Source organism: Egretta garzetta, unplaced genomic scaffold (assembly GCF_000687185.1).
Source record: "Egretta garzetta isolate BGI_Z169 unplaced genomic scaffold, ASM68718v1 scaffold59, whole genome shotgun sequence".
NCBI classification, from domain to species: Eukaryota; Metazoa; Chordata; class Aves; order Pelecaniformes; family Ardeidae; genus Egretta; species Egretta garzetta.
The window spans coordinates 4,489,466-4,510,343 of NW_009267230.1; the positions used below are offsets into that span (position 1 = coordinate 4,489,466).

At 36.5% G+C, this 20,878-nt stretch overlaps 1 protein-coding gene across 3 annotated transcripts in view; it reads right to left on the reverse strand.

Moving 5' to 3' along the window:
• Positions 1-2,630: 2,630 nt before the first annotated feature.
• NUP155 (nucleoporin 155) overlaps positions 2,631-20,878 on the reverse strand; it is a 33,302-nt gene continuing 15,054 nt past the window's right edge. For all 3 annotated transcript variants that reach the window (XM_035902677.1, XM_035902679.1, XM_035902680.1), the window contains 19 exons: positions 18,364-18,426; positions 18,105-18,255; positions 17,179-17,245; positions 16,168-16,286; positions 15,859-15,962; positions 14,121-14,254; positions 12,167-12,358; positions 11,384-11,522; positions 10,689-10,824; positions 10,104-10,257; positions 9,734-9,838; positions 9,502-9,656; positions 8,862-8,991; positions 8,612-8,725; positions 8,028-8,148; positions 6,970-7,080; positions 5,523-5,659; positions 4,672-4,772; positions 2,631-3,473 (listed from right to left, as the gene is read on the reverse strand). In XM_035902677.1, coding sequence (XP_035758570.1) covers positions 3,335-3,473; positions 4,672-4,772; positions 5,523-5,659; positions 6,970-7,080; positions 8,028-8,148; positions 8,612-8,725; positions 8,862-8,991; positions 9,502-9,656; positions 9,734-9,838; positions 10,104-10,257; positions 10,689-10,824; positions 11,384-11,522; positions 12,167-12,358; positions 14,121-14,254; positions 15,859-15,962; positions 16,168-16,286; positions 17,179-17,245; positions 18,105-18,255; positions 18,364-18,426 — 2,372 coding nt within the window. In that variant the 3' untranslated portion in view covers positions 2,631-3,334. The remainder of the gene's footprint in view (positions 3,474-4,671; positions 4,773-5,522; positions 5,660-6,969; positions 7,081-8,027; positions 8,149-8,611; positions 8,726-8,861; positions 8,992-9,501; positions 9,657-9,733; positions 9,839-10,103; positions 10,258-10,688; positions 10,825-11,383; positions 11,523-12,166; positions 12,359-14,120; positions 14,255-15,858; positions 15,963-16,167; positions 16,287-17,178; positions 17,246-18,104; positions 18,256-18,363; positions 18,427-20,878) is intronic.

Here is a 20,878-nt window from a genome sequence, read left to right on the forward strand (position 1 = left end):
AGTCAGAGCAGTTGTTCTTGGGGTACACAGCCCCCTGAGCAGTGATGGGGAGGAGAATGAAGCCCCCATAATCCAAGGGGAAATGATTAGTGACCTGCAACAACACTTAGATACACACAGGTCTATGGGGCCAGATGGGGTCCACCCAAGGGTACTGATGGAGCTGGCAGAGGTGCTCACTAAGCCAACTCTCCATCCCTTTTCAGCACTCCTAGCTAACTGGGGTGGCTAACTGGGGAGGTCCAGCTGACTGGAGATGAGCAAATGTGATGCCCTTCTATATAAAGGGCCAGAAGGAGGATGCGGGGAAGTACGGGCCTGTCAGTCTGACCTCGGTGCTAGGGAAGGTTATAGAGCAGATCATCCTGAGCGCCATCATGCAGCAAGTACAGGATAAGCAGGTGATTGGGCCCAGTCAGCATGGGTTTATGAAAGGCAGGTCCTGCTTGACCAAACGCATCCCCTTCTAGGACAAGGTGACCCACTTAGTGGATGAGGGAAAGGCTGTGGGTGTTGTCTACCTGGACTTTAGTAAAGACTTTGACACCATTTCCCACAGCATTCTCCTGGAGAAACTGGCTGCTCATGGCTTGGACAGGCATACTCTGTGCTGTGTAATAACCTGGTTGGATGGCAGGGGCCAGAGAGTTGCAGTGAATGGAGTTAAGTCCAGTTGGCGGCAGGTCACAAGCAGTATTCTCCAGGGCTCAGTGTTGGGCTCAGTTCTGTTTAATATCTTCATCAGTGATTTGGACAAGGGGGTTGAGTGCACCCTCAGTCAGTTTGCAGGCGACACCAAGCTGGGTGGACATGTTGATCCGCTTGAGTGTAGGAAGGCTCTGCAGAGGGATCTGGACATCCTGGATCGATGGGCCGAGGCAGTTGTATGGGGTTCAACAAGGCCAAGTGCTGGGTCCTGTAATTGTGTCACAACAACCCCATGGAACGCTACAGGCTTGGGGAAGAGTTGCTGGAAAGCTGCCTGGTGAAGGAGTTGGGGATGTTGGTGGACAGCCGCTGTATATGAGTATGCCCAGGTGGCCAAGAAGGCCAACAGCATCCTGGCTTGTATCTGGAATACAGTGGCCAGCAGGACCAAGGAAGTGATCGTGCCGCTGTGCTCAGCACTGGTGAGGCCACACCCTGAATGCTGTGTTCAGTTTTTGGTCCCTCTCTACTGGAAAGACATTGAGGTGCTGGAGCATGTCCAGAGAAGCGCAACAAAGCTGGTGAGGGTCCTGGAGCACAAGTCTTCTGAGTAGCAGCTGACATAGGGTTGTTTAGCCTGGAGAAGAGGAGGCTGAGGGGAGACCTTATCACCCTCTACAACTGCCTGACAGGAGGCTGTAGTGAGGTGGGGGTCGGTCTCTTCTCCCAGGTAATGGGCGATAGGATGAGAGGAAATGGCATCAGGTTGCGCCAGGGGAGGTTTGTATTGGATATTAGGAAAAATTTCTTCATGGAAAGGGCTATCAAGCATTGAACCAGGCTACCCAGGGAAGTGGTTGAGTCCCCATCCCTAGAGGTGTTTAAAGGATGTGTAGATGTGGAGCTTAGGGACATAGTTTAGTGGTGAACTTGGCTGTTCTAGGTTAACAGGTGTACTTGATGACCTCTCTTTTCCAACCTAAATGATTCCATGATTCTACCTTTTCTTAACAATAGTCTTAATCAAGAATGAGTAACATTGGGTTTTTTTTCCCTTGTGTCCCAAACAAAAAAAAGACCAACAAACATAATCATCCAATTGTTGATAATTTTGCTAATGAGAAGTGGTTCATGTTTATGTTGGTCATTTATTTCCCTGGACTTATCACCATTTGTTTCACCTACATTAATCCACCCACCCCTCTCCTCTGACCTCAGGTTTCCACATCCTTCCAAATTTAACTTGGGAAACAGAACCTACCCTTTCTCCTTCTTGGAGCAGAGTAAGTGCTATAAAAACACAAGGCAGTACCTGCACTGAAATTATCTGCAATCATCTGAAAAGTATCAAAGATAACTCTTGATACACTTTGACATACTCTTACTTGGAAAAACTTGCAATATTACCAGAAGCATTCTTATTGCATTAACTGGAAAAAAAAAAAGAAGAGCTGAAACTCAAGTCTGTGACTTGTGCCTGTTCCTAACTGAGAAGTTCTGAAAACAGAAATCTACTGACCTAGATTATGGAATACTGCTCAACACCACACACTTCCCTGCAAATATTAAAATTTAGAAATAAAAGTTAAATACATCAGAGGCAAGACTTGGGAGATCACTTGGAGTATGAACAGAACTGCAATAGCAAAACTGGAGTAAATGTACGTTAAGTTTTTTTGGTGTGAAACATAGTTATCAGCAGAAAAGTTATTTCAGAAAGACAAAAGACCAGCATAACCTGTTCATGTCTTGTGCATGTTATATACAGTTCATGTTGTTGAACATGTACACATTGCATAGCAGTAAAATATAGACAAAATAAATTTCCTTGTAGAATGAGATTTTAAAATCTAAAGAAGCAGGATGATGCATAGATTTTGGTCCTTTTAAGGAATAGATACAATGTGGTGCTTGTGTGCATGTAATGAAAGTAGACAGAAGTCACTTCTTGACTTCTTTATTTAACAGATACAACATATTTATTAAAATGGAATAGGGAAAATAATTTGATGGGTTTCCAATACTTTCTTTGACTTGCAATACAAATTAGATTGCTCGTTTCTGTGATTTCATCCCATACCTTCTATTTACAGAGGCAGGCTGTGGTTGAAGTGACAGTTATGAAATAATGCTTACCTTTGTTTTTAAAGTATCTGCCAATAAACTCATGCACTGAGTTACGATTGCATCACTATTCCCTGGTATGGCCACACTTACAACCTGAGTCATCTACATGAGCTTCTATCACCACCTTGCCTTCTGTAGTTGTCATTTCTTGTTCTGATAATTAAGATAGCTACCAAGTAGATTTTATATCCTACTTTTCTCTATTACTCTATCTTTAAGTAAAGAAAAAGGAAAATATTTTCCAAATATTTTTAATCCTCAAGGGAAAGGTCACACAATGTATTTATTTCAACAGTATAAAAAAAAAAGCTTTCTATTGTTAAAAAATTTGGTAGTAGTAAAAGAAACTCCATTTGTCACATTTACATTCTACAATTTGTAGATACATTTAGAAGAGCACGAATACAGGCCACACAATCAATAACTGCAGCAGGAGATACAACTTTCTCAGAATTTCTTTCTGAGGATTTGTTCTTCCAGAGATTCAGTGCGGACATCTGAACTTTCATTTCATAGTTCATTTTATCTGAGCTAATAATTCTGTTATTGTATTAGTCAATCAGTGAAGCCGTTCTAATTTAGCCTGTAGTGATTTAAAATTCCCAACAGTAGTCTGCACCGTTAATGTTGGGGTCATAGACTGAAGTTCAACCAGGTAGCAACTAACAGCATCCAAGCAAACGTTTGTGAATCGTCGCCTGTAAAGAAAACATAGAATACGTGCATCAGAATTCATCTGAAATAAAAAGTGAGTATTCTTTGAGTTTTAATGGAATAACATATCAGCAAGACACCTGTCAGCTACTTTTAAGTATTTAACTATTTACTAGAAAATTTGATTTTTGAAATCTAATGCTTGTGGCTAAGGCATATTGGGGAAATAAATGAATCACTACTATTTATCTGATATTAAACAATAACTATTACAGTTAATAGCAACATGAAATATTTAATATCTAGATATTTAGTTATGAATACAATCAACGTATAAGTTATTAATTCTGATAGCAATTTAAATATTCAAAATAAGTATCAAATCACAACATTTAGGTATTAATATCTAAGTAGATATTAAAATTAGACAACAATCATTAAGGTTCTAATAAGTTAAGAGTATTGAAACTGGCTAACCACGAAAGACCAAAAAAGTGAGAAGAGACAGATGTAAACTCTCTATGTGAACAGGGGATATTTACCTGTATATTTTCAAGAGAATCAGAAAAATCTATGGTTACAAGAGTTATCAAGAGCTTGCCTAGTTCTGCTCTGTGTTTCCGAGACAGGATATTTCTAACTGAAGTTTGTATAGTCTATTCACAAAAGTTGCAAAAGGTAGAGCTTCTGTAATATGCAGGCAACTTGTTGAAGTATATAGCTATTCTTTTAGCTAAATCCTTTTTCTAATATTAAGCCTAAATTCTTTCCTGTTGCAGACTAAGCTGAATTTTAGTCTTGGAGAGTGATTAATCACCAACCTCTTAACAATTATTTGGGAAAATCTATCCCCGTGTTTAGTCTTCTCTTTTCCAGAATACAAGAACTCATTTCATTCACAATATGCCCTATTCTCATTTTTCCCCACTTTTCCCAGATTGCCTCTAATTTGTCTGTACCACTTCTTAAAGCATGTTGCCAATATTTATAAAATAATCCTCTCAGTTACTCATGATTCTTCAGTGAAGTGGAGAAAATTATCGAAGTAGTAGTTTGTAAGGGAGGGCGCTACAAGTTTCTACCAACTGGTTTGGAATAAGGAGTCTCAGTTATCACTGCTACGAAAGAAATACTGAATTAATCCAAAAGAAAAGAAGAAAAGCTTTGGGGACTGCTGAAGAGCAGTACCTTAGGATATTTTATATCTTTCACTATTTATTAGGATATAGTTCCCTTTCTTACCTCAGAAGTACTCTGCTTGGATCATGTACATATCCCGATAATAATACATGAATAGACTCTAAGAGGTGTAAAGGCTTTTTCATTCTATTCCAATATGGGTCCTAAAAAAAAGATTCCAAAATATTAAGGAGACAAATATTAAGGAGACAAGAAAAAAGACGTGTGTGTGTGTGTACATACAAGTTGCCAGCTGTGGTAATTATTTATTATTGTAACAAAAATGTATGAGAAATGGGAATTCTATCTTAATCTATATTAAGTCCATATTTAAGTGCTATTTTTACTTTTGAGTACTAAAACATACATGAATTTAACTCAGTTTTCCCTTACCTAACAGTCTGTAAAGCAAGAGATTTTTAGGAAGTTCTGAATTCCTTACACTGTAAGAAATGTGGGTAAAAAGCAAGCCAATTCTCTTCAATTCTGTTTAAGCCTATTCTACAATCCAAAAGTTAAAAATATGACTTCTTATTCTTTATGTCTATTGCATCAATAGAGTAGACAAGATGCAGTAATAGAGCAAATTTTAATCACTATTAGGAAACAAATAAATTAATATATATAAGATACACTGTTCCTCCTGCAACATAACAATTCTAATCCTATTTAATCCTAAACCAACTTCAGGTGAAGTAAAAGGATTAACAATTTCACTCATACTTTAGGATCGAAGTGAATAACACCAATAGGGGAAAAAAAAAGCAGCATTAAGAGCCTTTGAGTAAAAAAAGAGAACAAAAGCTATGAAGTTGATATTTTGATATGACACACATTATTTTATGTTTCCTGCTAAAGACAGATCTTGAAAGTAGTTGAAAACAAAATTTTGATTTTGTAGTTATTTTCCTTACCCGTGCTTTAAATAACTGGTCATATACTTCAAGAAGCCTTGGCAATGGCACTCCAATTTCTTGCATGGTGTATGTTACAAAACCTACATCCCAGTTCAAAGTGCAAACCTGTTGCTCTAGAAACTGCACTAAAAAATCTGGAGAACAAAAATAGTGGGATGTTTAGATTCCACCTTGTTAATGGGAGTCTAGCAAAGAAAGGCATTTGAAAGTGATTTACTCCAAGTTTAATTTTCTGTCTTCCACACAGTTGGTACCTTTCTCCTCTGAAGCGCATGTTAATAGTTTTCCCCCAGTCTGCACTGAGGGAAGGATATACAAAATGTAACCACCTCCAAAGATGGTATTAAGCTATCAGCAGTGCATGATGGGGATTACTCATACAAAGTACTTTAATTATTACAGTTCTACCATGGAAATACGCTGTTAAGAAAAGTTCATTAGCTTTTGTTTCAGCACAAAAGAACATACTATCATTTCATTTGCTAGAATAGCCAGCCACACTACTGCATCTTTCATCATGTTTAAGTGTCAGTAACAATTAACAATATATTAATTCAGCATTAGTTATTTTACAATACTGAAAATGTATTGTTCAGGACTAAATATTCTTTTACAATACCAATATAGATTTTTATATAATAACAAGTTGTCAAAAGGTGTGAGCATCTCAAAAACAGAAAGAAGTTCCAAAAAGGATCAAGAAATCTGAATTCTGTTTTTAGAATTTGCCCCTGGAGATAGCATTAGATAGTTCAAAAGACGGCAGATAAACGTGGTTGCCTAAAATCTTATTGTATGTATAAATACACATTTTTACTTTGTACTTTGATAAAAACAAATGTCACTATTTTCTAAAATGGGATCTGCACAGCCATCCAAAAATAACTGTTGCTGCCTTCTAAGCTTCAATTACTTCCCATTCAGGGTGAAAAACTGTAAATTCTGGTTAAACACCTAAAAATGTTAGGAAAAGCTGCACCTGTAAGAACTGTAATGGTTTTTTAATCATACAATTATACTGTGTCTACAAAATTATAGATGCCAATAGGAATCCTTTTTCTACTTTTTGTCTAACCTCCCTTTTCTCAATCCCTTGTTAAAGTCACGGTAATAATGAGCAAGTATCACAATGCTTTTATTCCTAATTTCCTGGACAAAACTGAAGAGTACTACCCAGCTACCCTCCAGATCAACTCCATTACTAGCAACAGTTGAAATATTTTGTTGCTTCAGCTACAGCAAAAAAATTCACAAATAACTACAGTAATTATGTATCACAAGCATGTAATTACGTATCACAAAATTATCACTGTTATTCCATTTTAGATTTAAAAAAGAAAGACACATTTCTTAGCTTAAAACTTTTTTTAAGAGGCTAAAAAGAAAGCTGAGACGCATTCATGGCATGAGGGTATTTGTTTACTATGCAGGCTAAACAACTTGCCTAGGGGAAAGTAACGGGGTGTGCCAGCATGTATCTTTCCAAGCAATACCATCTTCAGACTAAGGGCTTGCATTCTGTCAGCGGGACTCAGAGACACACTATCACTCAACTCTGAAAGTGAAGAGAAATCATTTAGACAGAACATCAGAAAACAAGTTCGACGTTTAGACAGAACTACACTGAGGTACACATCAAAATCTTATGCTATTGTCAGTGCAAAATCAGCACATGGGAGTGAAAATATAACTTTTTCTGGTGTGTATGCATATATATTCACAGATTTTTATGTTTCCTTGAAGTCCCCCACAAATCTACTTAGAAAACCATAAAATAAACCCCCAACCCTACCACCAAGCACAACAACAAACCCACAAAAACCCGACTACTGCTTAGCTTTTCCCTCAAATCACTGTCAGTGTTGTCTGCGCAATGGCAACCTTGAGCACAGTATCGAAGAAAATAAAGAAACAGGAAGAGAGAATGAATTACCAACTCGTGGTAAAGGGTGAGGCAGATTACCACAGCTGAGTGGCTGGGCTTGCAGAGCTCTGCCCACTACTCTGCTTCTCTGTAAGTGGACAAACCCCTTACAATTCCACTCCTGTCAACCTTATAGAAACACTGAACTACCTGAAGATTCTTTAATCTTTGTCATGATGAATTCAACATTTTTGTTATAATTTCCTAATAGTAAAACCTTTAGACAAAATTTCACAGGTATTCTGAAGTCTATATATAACTGCATGTAAGAACAAGAAGGGATGAAATTACTTCTTAAATGTTATCTGGAATGTGATTATTCAAGCCATACATGCAAAATGCTCCAATATATATGTAAAAATAGTACTTTTTTGTCCCTTAGGCACACAAGCCAAAGGTAATAACATTAATGAATTACTAGTTAACTATGCTTATCAAATATATTACAGAAAAGTCCAGAAAAGGTGCATCTCACTTGGACAGCATATCAGTAACGCACATAGTCAGTCTTAAAAGCCTTAAGTCAACCATTTTCCTGTAGTTCTAGCTTGTACCACTCTTAGTCAATTAAGACCCACCTTTCTCAATGATTTCTTGCCAGAGGGTTTGCACCAAGATAGGATCAGAATGACCCGCACAATGTATAATTGCAAGCTTACACTCTGAGAGCTTAAAAGGGTCAGCAAATTCTCCATACAGCTGAAAGAAAAATTGCCAGGCTTTAAACTTCAAGTAGGATAAAAAGGAAATTTTTAACATTAGTTTTTCTTTATTTTGTATGGTAGACATCAGACTAGTAAAGGTGCAATTTAAGTAACTGTTGTCAAACACTAAAAGACTTTTTTTTTTTTACTATGTTTAGTTTCACTTCTTAAATAAAATTTTGTATGATGTTATAATTAATACCATTAATTTTCTAACAATTTTCCCAATAAAAAAAACTAAATCCAAGAGCCTTAATAAAGAAGACAAAAACATGGAAGAAATTAAAGTACTAAAGATTGGAGGAATATGAAAGTACAGAAAAAGACAGTCTAGGGCAACAGACATTCTCAGACTAGGAATGCCAAACTGTCTATTAGTTTTCCTAATTAGCATAGGATCATTCTTTACAAGCTTCCCCCTTTGCAAGTTGATTCTAATGCAGAGAAATTTTTATCACCTTGGTTATATCCATCAGCTCAGCATCAAGCTGGGAGATCGCGTCCTGCACTGACGAATGATGGGAATACTGCCGTTGTAATGTTTCTTGTATTTGAAGCTGAATCCTTGCAACCTTGTTTAAATAAATAAATAGATAATAAAAAACCCAAACCTGTTTATACAGAACTGGTAATAAAAATGTCATGTGCCAATGATACAAAGTGAAATAATGCCTTTACAGTGTAGTTTGGATTAATATTTTTTCTTACTTCCATTTTCTCTTCTAGTTCATGTAGGAATTCACCATCTGCAGCTATAGAGGATATGGCAGTGGAACTTTTGGCACTCAAAATGGCACGGGCAATGTATTCAAGACGCTGCTGAAGAGAAATTTCTGTGCTGCAAAACAAATATTCAAAATAAAACAGGTACTTAATATAATTATTTGGGGGTTAGTTATATTCTAACTAGACTCTGGGAATTAGCATGTGGTTTCTCCTGTTTTTACTAAATCATGCAGGACGTTATCCAACTATGTAACCCCATCTTTGTTGCTGCAGGCTCAGTTCTACTGTACTTCTCAATCCACTGCTCCACAGTTACACTATCACATTATAAAATTCTGTGTAAGAAATGACCACTTAATATATGGCACTTGCAATAGGAAGTACATTGCAAGCTAATGTATAATACATAAACATATAATTTCTTTCTAATAACAGCCTGGATTAAAAGCTAATATATTCCATTCATTTCAAATTTTTTAATGAAACATCCTTGGGCATTGGCCTTTTCTTGACCTTGTCCTTTTCTTAAAAAACCTACACATAAGGTTTTGATTTCAGTTCATATGTTTTTTTTTTTCCCCAGTTACCTCAATATATGCAACAGATCACACATAATCCATACCTATGCAGGTCAGCCAACTTAGCCAAGACTCTGGCTGCATTACTAAAATTTCTGTTCTTTTCAAAGTATCTCCACAGTAAATCCATATAACGGACTTTATTTTGGTCAATCTTGGTCATCCGCACAAGGTAGGGTTCCAAAAAGGGTGCAGTAACCTGCAAGAGCCATAAAGATAACATTTATATTCTTGCTCTCACTTCTTCTTAAAGCATCGGCATTATTATGAGGTCACCTGTAACAGTTTGTCCGCCAAGTCAACTTGTATCAACCAGTTGTAAAGTGCAATACTGAAGAGTTCGTCTGTTGAACGCTGAGCCAGCTTTAGCATTTGTTCAAACTACGGGAAGAAAAGGCCAAAGCTGTTATTCCAGAAGCAGTTACATTACACCAAGCACCGAGTACATATGTGACAATACTTAGGTTCATGTTATTTGCATGTCAACATTCTTATGAACACTGCATATAAAGAAGCCAATTCATGACAATTCTTGACTTTCATCTACTTTGCTAAACTATTCCTTTTTGGTTTTTTTTTAATAATAAATTCTACACCCCTTCAAATCTTCTAGACTGCAGTCATGACTTTTTTGTGAGTTTCTTACATGGTGCCCTGCTTCTTCATTGCTTAGCATGTTGGGATCAGATGACAGCACTGGAGGACCTGGCTTTTTGGGTACACTGGGAGACTGAGGAGCAGCTTTACTTTGATTCACTAACTCTTGAAGGGTGTCAGTGATACACTTGTAGCTGTTCAATCTGTAAATACAGCAAAAGAAAATAAAACCCTCACAATTTTCATTCCCACTATCTATGAAATACTCTTCTCAAATGCTGTTATTGTATGCCTTTTTAAGTACAATTACTATAGTTTTAAAAAGGTCACAGATTATTGTCAGCTAGTTGCCACAATCTAGTTTCTTCTCAATAATCTTTCTAACAAGTAGTTCTGTAATGTTCAGATCACAATGTTTTCCGCATCTATCAGCTTACACTCTGTTCCAGCTTGAGCTGGTGCCATATTAATGATAATCAAGGACAGCATGCTGGGCAAAAAATCTATATTGTGTCCCTTATTATAAAATGCTTGTTTATCATTACTCTGCCTACCTGCCCCAAAAGAGTTACTTTTCCAGTCACTTGAAATAAAGCACCCCATACAATAGTAATAAGGTATCCTGAAAACTTGCCTCTCTTGAAAAGCTTGGAGTCCCACAACGTCCTCTTCTGGTTCTCCATTTTTATAGAAATGAAGGCCAAGACCCTGGGGATCTTTCTTCTCAGCAGCTGTAAGAGAGAGTTCTACTACTCCCTCATAGAAACGCACTAGAAAAAAACAACAATAAATATTACTGTTAATTATTTTACTAAATCTGTGACAAAATGGTACGTGACATCAAACACTTCCCTGCCTGTACCTAACCTGTGGGATTATGTGCAAGTTTACATACTTGTACAGAGGCTGAAATCTTGACTGTTACAATAGTTATATCTACATTTAAACTATGTACTAGCTTCTACTGCACAAAGCAGGATTCAGAAATATCTTTCAAACAGTTTAGTACAAAACCTTACCTGCAAAAGTGTAGTCATTTACACTCTGCTTACACACAGCCCAACAATTTTCCTAAAGACATTTCTATCACTTATATGAAACAAACAGACAGTGCAATGTGACGTAAGTGGATGGGAGTATTTTTAGAAACAAGTGGGTTTTTTGATTGGTTGGTGAAAGCTAGAAAGGCTTGACCTGTATTGATTGTAAGAGTTGTTAAGAAACTGTTTATGGTAAAACACTTATGAGTTGAAAGTTAGTAAAAAAAAAAATGAACAAAAAAGATAGCAGAAATGATTTACCAGAACATGGTCAGTGATTGTGTCTTACCTTGCCTATATTGCGCACAAACATTAGCAAGGTCTACTTGATTGCTGATCTTCTGGTACTCTTTCAGTGACTCTCTTAGCATCTTCTCTTTTTCCTGTTTGCTTTGAGCCTGTCGAGACCGCTGAAGCAGTTCATTTGCCTAAACACAGATGATGGGAAAATGGAAATTATTCACATAAGCATACCATAAACAGATCATGGATGTTGTAAGTTAATGAGTTGTTATCCCAAACTTCAAATCTGAAACAATAGAAACATCATCCCCTCAAAAGCTCTCTCGTCACTTGCTCACACTAGGTTTCCAGCAGAAAGACTGTTCAACAGCAATAGAGAGGAAGTCTTACGATTTAGGCAACCGACTTTCGCCAGTTACTTTTTCAAAGTTATTTGAAGCACTACAAAGAGTGCTTATTTCTTAAAATTTCTTATTAGGTTTCCACAAATTTCATGAAACTAGGCAACAGACAGAAAACAAAAGACTATGCTGAGGAAAGACTGGAGTAAGAACAGTATTTTATCAACATCAGGAAGACAAGTTTTATTAGACATCACATTGGAGGTGGAGACCCTGTGAACGCTACAAATAACTGCAAATGCTTCAAACTTGCATAATTCTCAGCTTTAATCAACTACAAGACACAAATAGGTACACAACTTGCCTTCATTAGTTCTTGTGCCCTTGAAACTATTTGAGCATAATGACTTAGAAGCTGCCCAACTTATCTATTTTGTACACATTCTAAAGTTGTGTTTTGGTACTGTAAAATCTGGAATTGCACTTACCTTGGAACACACAGCATCATCAGTGCTATACAGAAGAGGACAGATATCTTGCAAATGGGCAATGATGCCATCCACAGCAGCGTTATCTCTGATATAACAATTTATGAGAGAAGCAATGAGTGCTCCAGTCAACTCTCTGTCTCTAATTACCAAGTCTTTGAAAGCAGTAATCTTTAGATGTTCTTGAAGTTCCTGAAGATAAGATAGGATTTAATCAGTTCACCGAAGTTCTTACTTTATTTTGTTTAGAAACATCATGTTTCAGCAGCAAAATTAGCTGTTTCCAGTAAATAAAACCACAAAACTCCAATGACCAAAGTGCACAGCATGTATTATTTAAAATGCACATTACATAGCAAAATGGAAATAATAAAGAAAGCCCTATCAATGAAGGCATTAGACCCTTGGATGCCAAAGGACAGTGAGAACTCCTCTTAGCAGACTTCCTCTGCCATCTTCATTATGTGTCACTTATTTCATATCTCTGTGAGAATGGAATTAGCAGTTCCTCTTACTTCACAGGACACTGCCAGAATGCACACCTTACAAGATGAATATGTTACTGTTTTTAATAACGGGAACCATCTGAGTGCTATCAGAGATGAAAAAAAATTACAGATACATAAAAAGGAGGAATTTAAATAGTTTGAGGTCTGTACTCTTTATGCTTATTTATATTAAATTAATTGAAAGTTATTAATTTTTGAAAATTATTAGGAATATTTGCTCACATGGAGTTGCCAGTAGTGTTTATGGATGATCACTAACAGCATGAAATACTATTACAAAACCGTTGAAACTACTGAAGACAGAGGAAAAGGTTCTATTTGTCAATTAGTTAACTCATTGTCCAACAGAAGAGAAAAGCTTCCTGTGTTACAAATCGTGCTAACTCCCCAAAGCAACAGTGTGAAGAGCTCCAGCTTCTGTGCATTTGTAAATTTTAAAAATTTTTCTTTTTATTGTCAAAGATCAAATAATCTGTTTTCGTATCAAGTGCTAGGGCAGAATCCCTAGCATTCAAATTAACAGTTTCTTCAAGGGCTGGTGGCAAATTCAGCATTAGCAAAGGGTACACAGCAGCAGCATCCATAGTTCTGCAAGTTACCTTCTTTATAAACAAGGAGAGGCTGAAAGAACCGTGATTGTCTAGCCTGGACAACAGAAGACTTAGGGGACAGTGTGTGGGATCTTTTATGGGAAGGTGTAAAGAAGGCAGAGCCAGACTTTTCTCATTGGTGCCCAGTGACAGGACACGATGCAATGGCCAATAGCTGAAGCAAAGGAAATTACACCTGAACATAAGAAAAATCTTTTTTACTCTAAGGTGGTCGAACACTGGAACGTGTTGCCCAGAGAGGCTGTGGAGTCTCCATCTTTTGAGATATTAAAAACCTTACCAGACACGGTCCTGGGCAACCTGCTCTAGTTGACCCTGCTTTGTGCAGAGGGGGCAGATAATCTCCAGAGGTCCCTTCCAACCTCAGCTGTTCTGTGACATGTTCTGGACCCCTATTTACACAAATAGTGCAAGGGCTTGAGACTTTACAACCCTACTGCTCTCCTCTGTTAAGTCTTTACCAACACTAAAGCAAAGAGTGAATTCCTCTCGGCTGAACAAAACTGGTCTATTCTTTTCTGCAGCTTTACAGAATGTGCTTAAGGTGAAAACAGAGGAATTTATAAACCAGATTCATTATTAACTGTCAATAAAAGTAAAATAAAAATCCATTGTTAGTGACACTTCCAATTTGCTAAAATTGGGTGATGAGGTCAATACTACACATCACTCTCTTAAGAAACACTTGCAATCTATATGATAATCCCTATGTGGTTTAAAATTAATTATGTTTCTCAATTAAATAAAGTAATACTCCTTTGGAAATATTTAGGTAGCAGAAGAAATTCAGATGTTAAATACACGAAAATTAAAATAGTATGATTCAGACCGTACCTTCTGAAGCTCACCTACAACAACACTGAATTGGTGCTCACACAGCAGCTTCCATAAAGCCAGTGCCTGGCAGGTTTTGCGAACAAGCTGCTGGATGCCTTGAAGTGAGGTCTTCTCAGTTAGCTGTGCCTCAGCTGAAAAAGCAAAGAGGTTGTCAAGAAGTAACTGTTCTACATGTTTCAAATTAGCATGTAAATTTTTGAGGTTCTACAATAACAAACTCTTAAATTTTTCGGTTTTTTTTTTCGCTTCCATTCTTGATTACTGTTTAGCTCTCTTTGGAGGAAAGTTTCATGTTAACATTTCCCCCAAACAAATATCACCTGTTAACATTTTTCTCAAATTGTGCAACACAGGAGTACTACTTTCTGAAAAAGAAGTATGGCTTTGTGCGAGTGCACTGAATTTACATATCAGTCTTAAATTTTTGCTTGTTCATAGTAATTATAAATGTATTTATGATGACCATAAACAAAATAAAAATAAAACCATACATACTCCCTTTTTGTTTGATTACCTGTATTTGCTTTTAGAAAGAACAATTACAACTACAACTTTGGTCAACACTATCTACACAGTTCCTTTAAAGGAACAACAACTACTCTGAAAACTAGTAACACTTAAATCTGGTAAGATGTATTATATTCACTGAAAGGATGATATGGACATAATTATTACATGGGTAGAACATAATTGCAACAATTTATGTCTTTACTTTTGAGTGGTTACAGTTCAGAAACAAGGCAGCAATAACTACATTGTGTCATTCAGCAATCCAAAAGGTTTTATGGGCTTTGGAATGCATAAAAATGAAAAATAAAATTATTAAATGTCTACCAAGTTCTACATAATGACTTTTAATGCAATTTGCATTACAGTATTTCTTTTTAATAGGACAACATACTTGTCTCACAAACGAATTGCCTAACATTTGCTATGCTGAAAATCTAAACAGGTATGCAGCTACTAAGTATTGTAATGAGAAGATGAAACAATTTTATTGAATATGGAGAATGTCACGAAGAGAAAAAAGGAGACAGGTAAGCATGCAAAGAAACCTCTAGTCTTGTATTTCAAATTGTCTGAATGGGGAAAACAGGATAAAGAGGACATGTACTTACACAGAATTGAAATTTAATTCTCTGTATGAGAGAGAGAAGTTTAAAAGTGCTTTGAAATTCAAGAACTTTTATTTTAGCTTAATAAATTGAGACACAATTTGTGTTTTGCAGTGGCTCAAGACCACTAGATGTTACTGTGCTGAAACCCAGATTCTCTTCACTGAGAGATATTCTCCTTTGTAGACTGCTTTAATTGCAATACCACAGCTTTCAATATCAAACTGAAAGGTAACATCTGCAGTGTGTAAAAACCAAAGTCTCTCGAACAATCAACCTAAAGGCTGGAACGTTTCCCTGTCTAGATTTCAGTTTTTATTCTGGGTATATACTTCATCTCTAGTACTGTTGTATGTAAATGATTTTTTCGTGTCAATGTCACTGCAGAAGCATGGCTCCTGGTGGTATAAAAGCAAAAGCAAGGTGCTAGCCAAGTTAGTTTCCAAACTACAGTGTTTTTTCTGAAGAACTTATTACTGAGTAATTGATTAATGTCAAATTTGTATGGAAATATTAATGTCAAATTTTTATTCAGAGGTTTTAATAAACACGGAAAGTGAGAAAGCCAACATCCAAATGCACCATTCCCTGATGCTTCCTGTTCAAAAGCAATCCCATACCATGATATTTCCTCTGGAGTTCTTGCTGAACTTGCTGAGAGCTTCCACCATCAGGCCTCATGAAACCGAGAAGCCTCTGTTGCAGATTGGCTGGTGTGCTGAAACTGCAATTCCAAAATAAAAAGAGATACTAATATGATTACAAATACTGAATATTTTAAAGGTGAATCTAACAACTCATTTTTAGCATCTGAATAGTTGAAGCTGGAGACCATACATACACTTCAACTCAACACAGGTACACATGGTATAGTTTTTCAAGAGTTGGACATTAAATACCACTAGTAAATTTAACACAGTGAATTATACCTTGGGTTTCCAAGGGCTCCTACTGTAGCAAACTGTGAGTTTCTATCCAGAAATTCTTGTAAACCTTTTAGTTCTTGTAGTACACATTCCAGCACATGGGATGGAACGCTGCTTTCTACCTGCAAAAGAAAGCAGACTTCTTTACAGAAAACTTAGTTTCCAAACTTTTTTCCCCAAAATTTACGATTTTAAGTTAAAGCCACTAAAAAGACAAACACAAAGAGGGTGCAACAAAAAAATAGTATAATAGTAATGCTATCACTAGAACACAACATTATTATACAACAGTCCTGATGGGGGGGGGGCACACATGTGAAGAGGCAGTAGTCCTCTGAAGATACGCACTATTCAAGATGATACTTTCTTTGCCCCTCTGATGACCAAGTCAGCTGTGGTTTATTATTTCCAGTTCTGAACTAAAACAATAACTGAGTACTGCTAAGACAGTAACTGCCAAGGCCTTCCAGACTCTTCCAGTTACCTTACAACTGGAGGAGGAAAGCTCATGTAGCAGTTAATTTGCACTGCTGAAATTACTCAGTTCAGGATTCTATTAACATCCACAGTCAGAAAAGATTTTGTTACTTTGATCATGGACAAAAAGTAAAACACCAAGATGTTTGTCAGGAAAATGCTGGAATTTTTTTATGTCCTTACATAACTGCAATGTTTATCCTAACCCACTAAAGCATTTTATTTTCAGGCTTTGTCTGTGGGGGGAATGCATAAATGAAGGAAGTGCAATCACTGAACATGGAGAAAACTGGCCATTGCAAATTAACAACAGAGATCAAGTTACAGTTAGGTTTCTTAAAAAGTAACACTCAAAATAGTAGCTTAAAAAGATTTAAAATCTACAATGAACTCCTCAGTTAAGAGCGCAGCACTTAAGAAAACATTCTAAAGACCTTTTTTTCCCTTATCAGTTTGTAATTGGGAACAGAAGTATAACAGGGCTTAAGACATACACTATAAGGAACTTGTAAAAATACAAAATAATATTTTACATACTGCAACAACTTCTCGATTGCCACTTTTGAAAACTCTCTCCACAACTATACTGCCATCCCAAATATTTCTGCAACACAAAACAGTAATGTGTTAAAAGCTGAGTAATTTAAGCAAGTATTTTTGCAAGTCTTCTATGCATAATTTCTTAAAAAAAGAAATGGTAATGCTTTTTACTTCAAGGTCTAAAGTAGGATTTAATTTGAACAAAAATTAAACATTAAGAAAAAGTTACCATTATACATTTGGAATGCTACAGACATAGATAATTAACAAAATTTCAAATTGTAAAGCTTTAATAAAATGAAGTTTGACACTCCTAAACACTTTAAATATAAGTTAATACTTTTCTCTGGAAATATAATGTAGACAAACAAGTGTCCTAACAAAAATTTCTTTCCCAACCAGCATGCGGAGAGATGGCCAACATATGAAAAGCTTTATTCTTACTTGGTGTATTTAGTAACACAGGACTCAACATCCAAGTAACAGTATCCCACTTTGTTGCTCTGATTTGAACATTCTGTTTAAAGCTTCTTAACAGAAAAGCCTTCAAGGCAGGATTTTGATCCTGCTGTAAGTCCTTCCACATTGCTGTTTCATCCTTTAGTAGGAGTTTGAAACATACAGCTCATAGGTTTGAAAAACAGAACCACAGTTTTCAGTTGTGTGTATACACTTGATTGCAGGATCAATGTCTAAGCAACTTTCCTATCCTAGCCATTCACTGAATGAATTATTATTAATACAGATGTAAAAAAGAATATATTACATCAACAGATACTTCATAAACACAACATAAAAATGCACTTCACTAATTTAAAATTTAAATGCTATTAAGACAGAATTCACTACCTACTAGCATTAGGAGACAGAAAAACTATGAAACAAATTGAGTGACAGAATCTGTTTTTACACAAACTCCTCACCCTATAATCCGAGCAAAGTATATGCAGATGCCATTGTGTCTTCCAGAAAACACTATCTCAGGACCCATCATTCCGCTAATAGATGTGCCAGGGTGAGACATGGAATTCCCAGATGGAAACATGGGAGTTGACATACTCGGAGGTTGTAAGCCTAGGGTAAAAGTAGGTAAATATTACTCATTTGAATGCAAATAAAAAAATCGTAGTTGAAAAAAAAAAAATCACTCCATTTCTCCAGCAAAGGAAAAGAAGGCATTACCTTGCCCAGGTGTTGTCAAAAAGCTAAGATTAGGATATGGACTATCAACAGTCAAGGGGGAGCCTAAAAGAGGAAAAAAAAAATGAAGGCAAGTTTGTTACAAACAAACAAATAAAAAAACCCAAACCAAAATACAACCCATAAAACACCTGTGCAAAAGCAGCAAAATTGTTAAATCAAGTACTTTAAAGTTAGAACCATTCCAACAGCTTTTATTTATAGTTAAATACCAAATTGAACTCATTTCTTATCAACCCAACACTCCGTAAATGAACTAAATGGATATGCTTCTTTCAAGAGTGGTTATTAAGCATTTTTTTCCAGCATTCACGTGTTATTTATTGCACGCCATCTGTTCCCTGCATTGAATATAATACTGTCCACATACTTTTTCTTGTTTTTCACCTTCTGACTGCTCCCATTCCCAATACGGGCACCTACTCTCAAAGCACTCACTTTCAGTCATTTAGATCTTTTCAAAGAATAACAATTTTACCTTCAAAGCACTCAACTGAAAGAAACTGGTATTATTAGTCTTGATTTTTACATAGGCAGTTGGACAAACACTGCAGTAGCACTGTTAACTTGGAACATTCAGTTTGAGACTGTCCACGGCCTCAGACTCAGCTGTGAATACTCAACCCTTCTGCAAATTAAGTCTAAATACCTAATTTAAGAGGCCCCAATATGAGGAACATGTGTGGTCATTCACAAAAATGTCCAGGTACTAACAGCATATAGGAAGACACATCACAGAAAGGGCAAGAAAACTGGTACTCTGAAAATCTGACTGTTGTCTTTGCCTTATTCACTGCAGTTCTCTTGACAACACACAACAGTGCAAAGGGTAATGAAGTCCTTCTCTACACAGTGCCAATGCGTTCTCAAGAGCACAGTCTTCTGTGCGCCAAGCGAAGCACAAACTTGCAGAAAAGCAGCGTGCGAATGCATGACTAGACTCTCAACAGTGAGAAAGAGAGGGAACTAAGTTAAAGGTGACTGCCCTTTTGATGCTAACATTCTTTTAATGTAGTTTCCCATGCAAAATTTCAAGGTGTTTTAATCAATTTCTGTCAGCACTGTCTGACCCACCACATGGGACATCCACAATACCAGAATCTTAGTTTCACATGACAGTTCTCTACCCTTTGAGCAAACAGAGTAAGTAGTGACAGAAGAACGGTGCCATCTTCCACCTGGACATGTCACTGAAGCAAAATGGAAACGTGGTTTGATGCTAGGTTTCAAAGAGGCATGTATGACAGCAAATGATAAAAATACCCAAACATTTAGACTTGGGGAAAAATATATTTACTTCTAAAAGGAGTCGTCTTATTGATTACAGAGCTTCCTGTCATTTCCCCCAATTTCCCCCACACCTTATGTTAATTTTCAGTCTGCTCCTAGCACCTGTTCTCCCCATAGCTGCTGTCCTTTCTAACTCAGATTTAATTTTACATTCTTATGCCTTGGCTCAGATCCTGCCCACATTGCTACTGTTCCACACCAACAGGCTTGCAAAGTGATGCCATTGAAGCATTAAAAATAGCCACTCTTCTTAGTGTTTTAATACTAGTTAAGAATTCTGAAAAAGAGGGTCAAATGTTTTTCCAAAACTTCATTACAGTTCCACACACCTTTCTCCAATACTTTTGAATTTGGATATATGTGAAAAATGGTAATGAAATGGAATTTCTTTGCATTCCAGGCAATCAAATTTTTTTCCCCAAGTCTGATGTGTAAAATTTAATGTCACATGTCATATAAGGGGAAAGGATGTTGGAAATTAATAAGTTCACGACTTTAAAAAAAATAATTAATTTGAGTAATGCAACTGGAGTTCAAAATTCCTCATTATAAATTTTTTTCTTAAAAATCCTTAAGATATGGAATTGAGTAACACATTAAAGGAAACTTCCTGAAGCAACTGTAGAAATTTAAGTGAATCTGAGTAATACAGAAAGGCCTCCACTCCAATAAGCATCAAGTTCTGAGGAGAAAGAATAATCACTATTCTCATTTGCCGGTGGCACTGACAACTTAAGCAGAAACCAAATAGAGCTTTTACATGGAGAAATCACTCCAAATGACTAACCCATTCCTTGATCACAATTACTCTTTTCTTCCCATAAGCAATATCTGCAGAGGTATGACAATAACACTGTAAGAAGATACTCTGCTATAGCCATGTAACAACCAACTAATCTTTGTAAAGTTTGAACTATAGTATTGACAAATTGTTCTCTGCCTGCTGATGTACCTCTGGCAGCAATGAATGTATACCTTCTTCACATAACCTTAACAAGATTATATGCAACATCCATACATAGTTTGAGATCACACCATCCTCTCACTAAATAAAAAAAAACCACACTTGAGAAATTGAAACAAATTCCAGCCAGTGAGTGGAAAAATCAAGGACTATTTCACACAAAAAGAACACAGGCATTTTTGAGAAGACCAAATGCAACATAGTCAGGGAAAAAAAACCTGTCCAAACCCATTAAATGCTTGC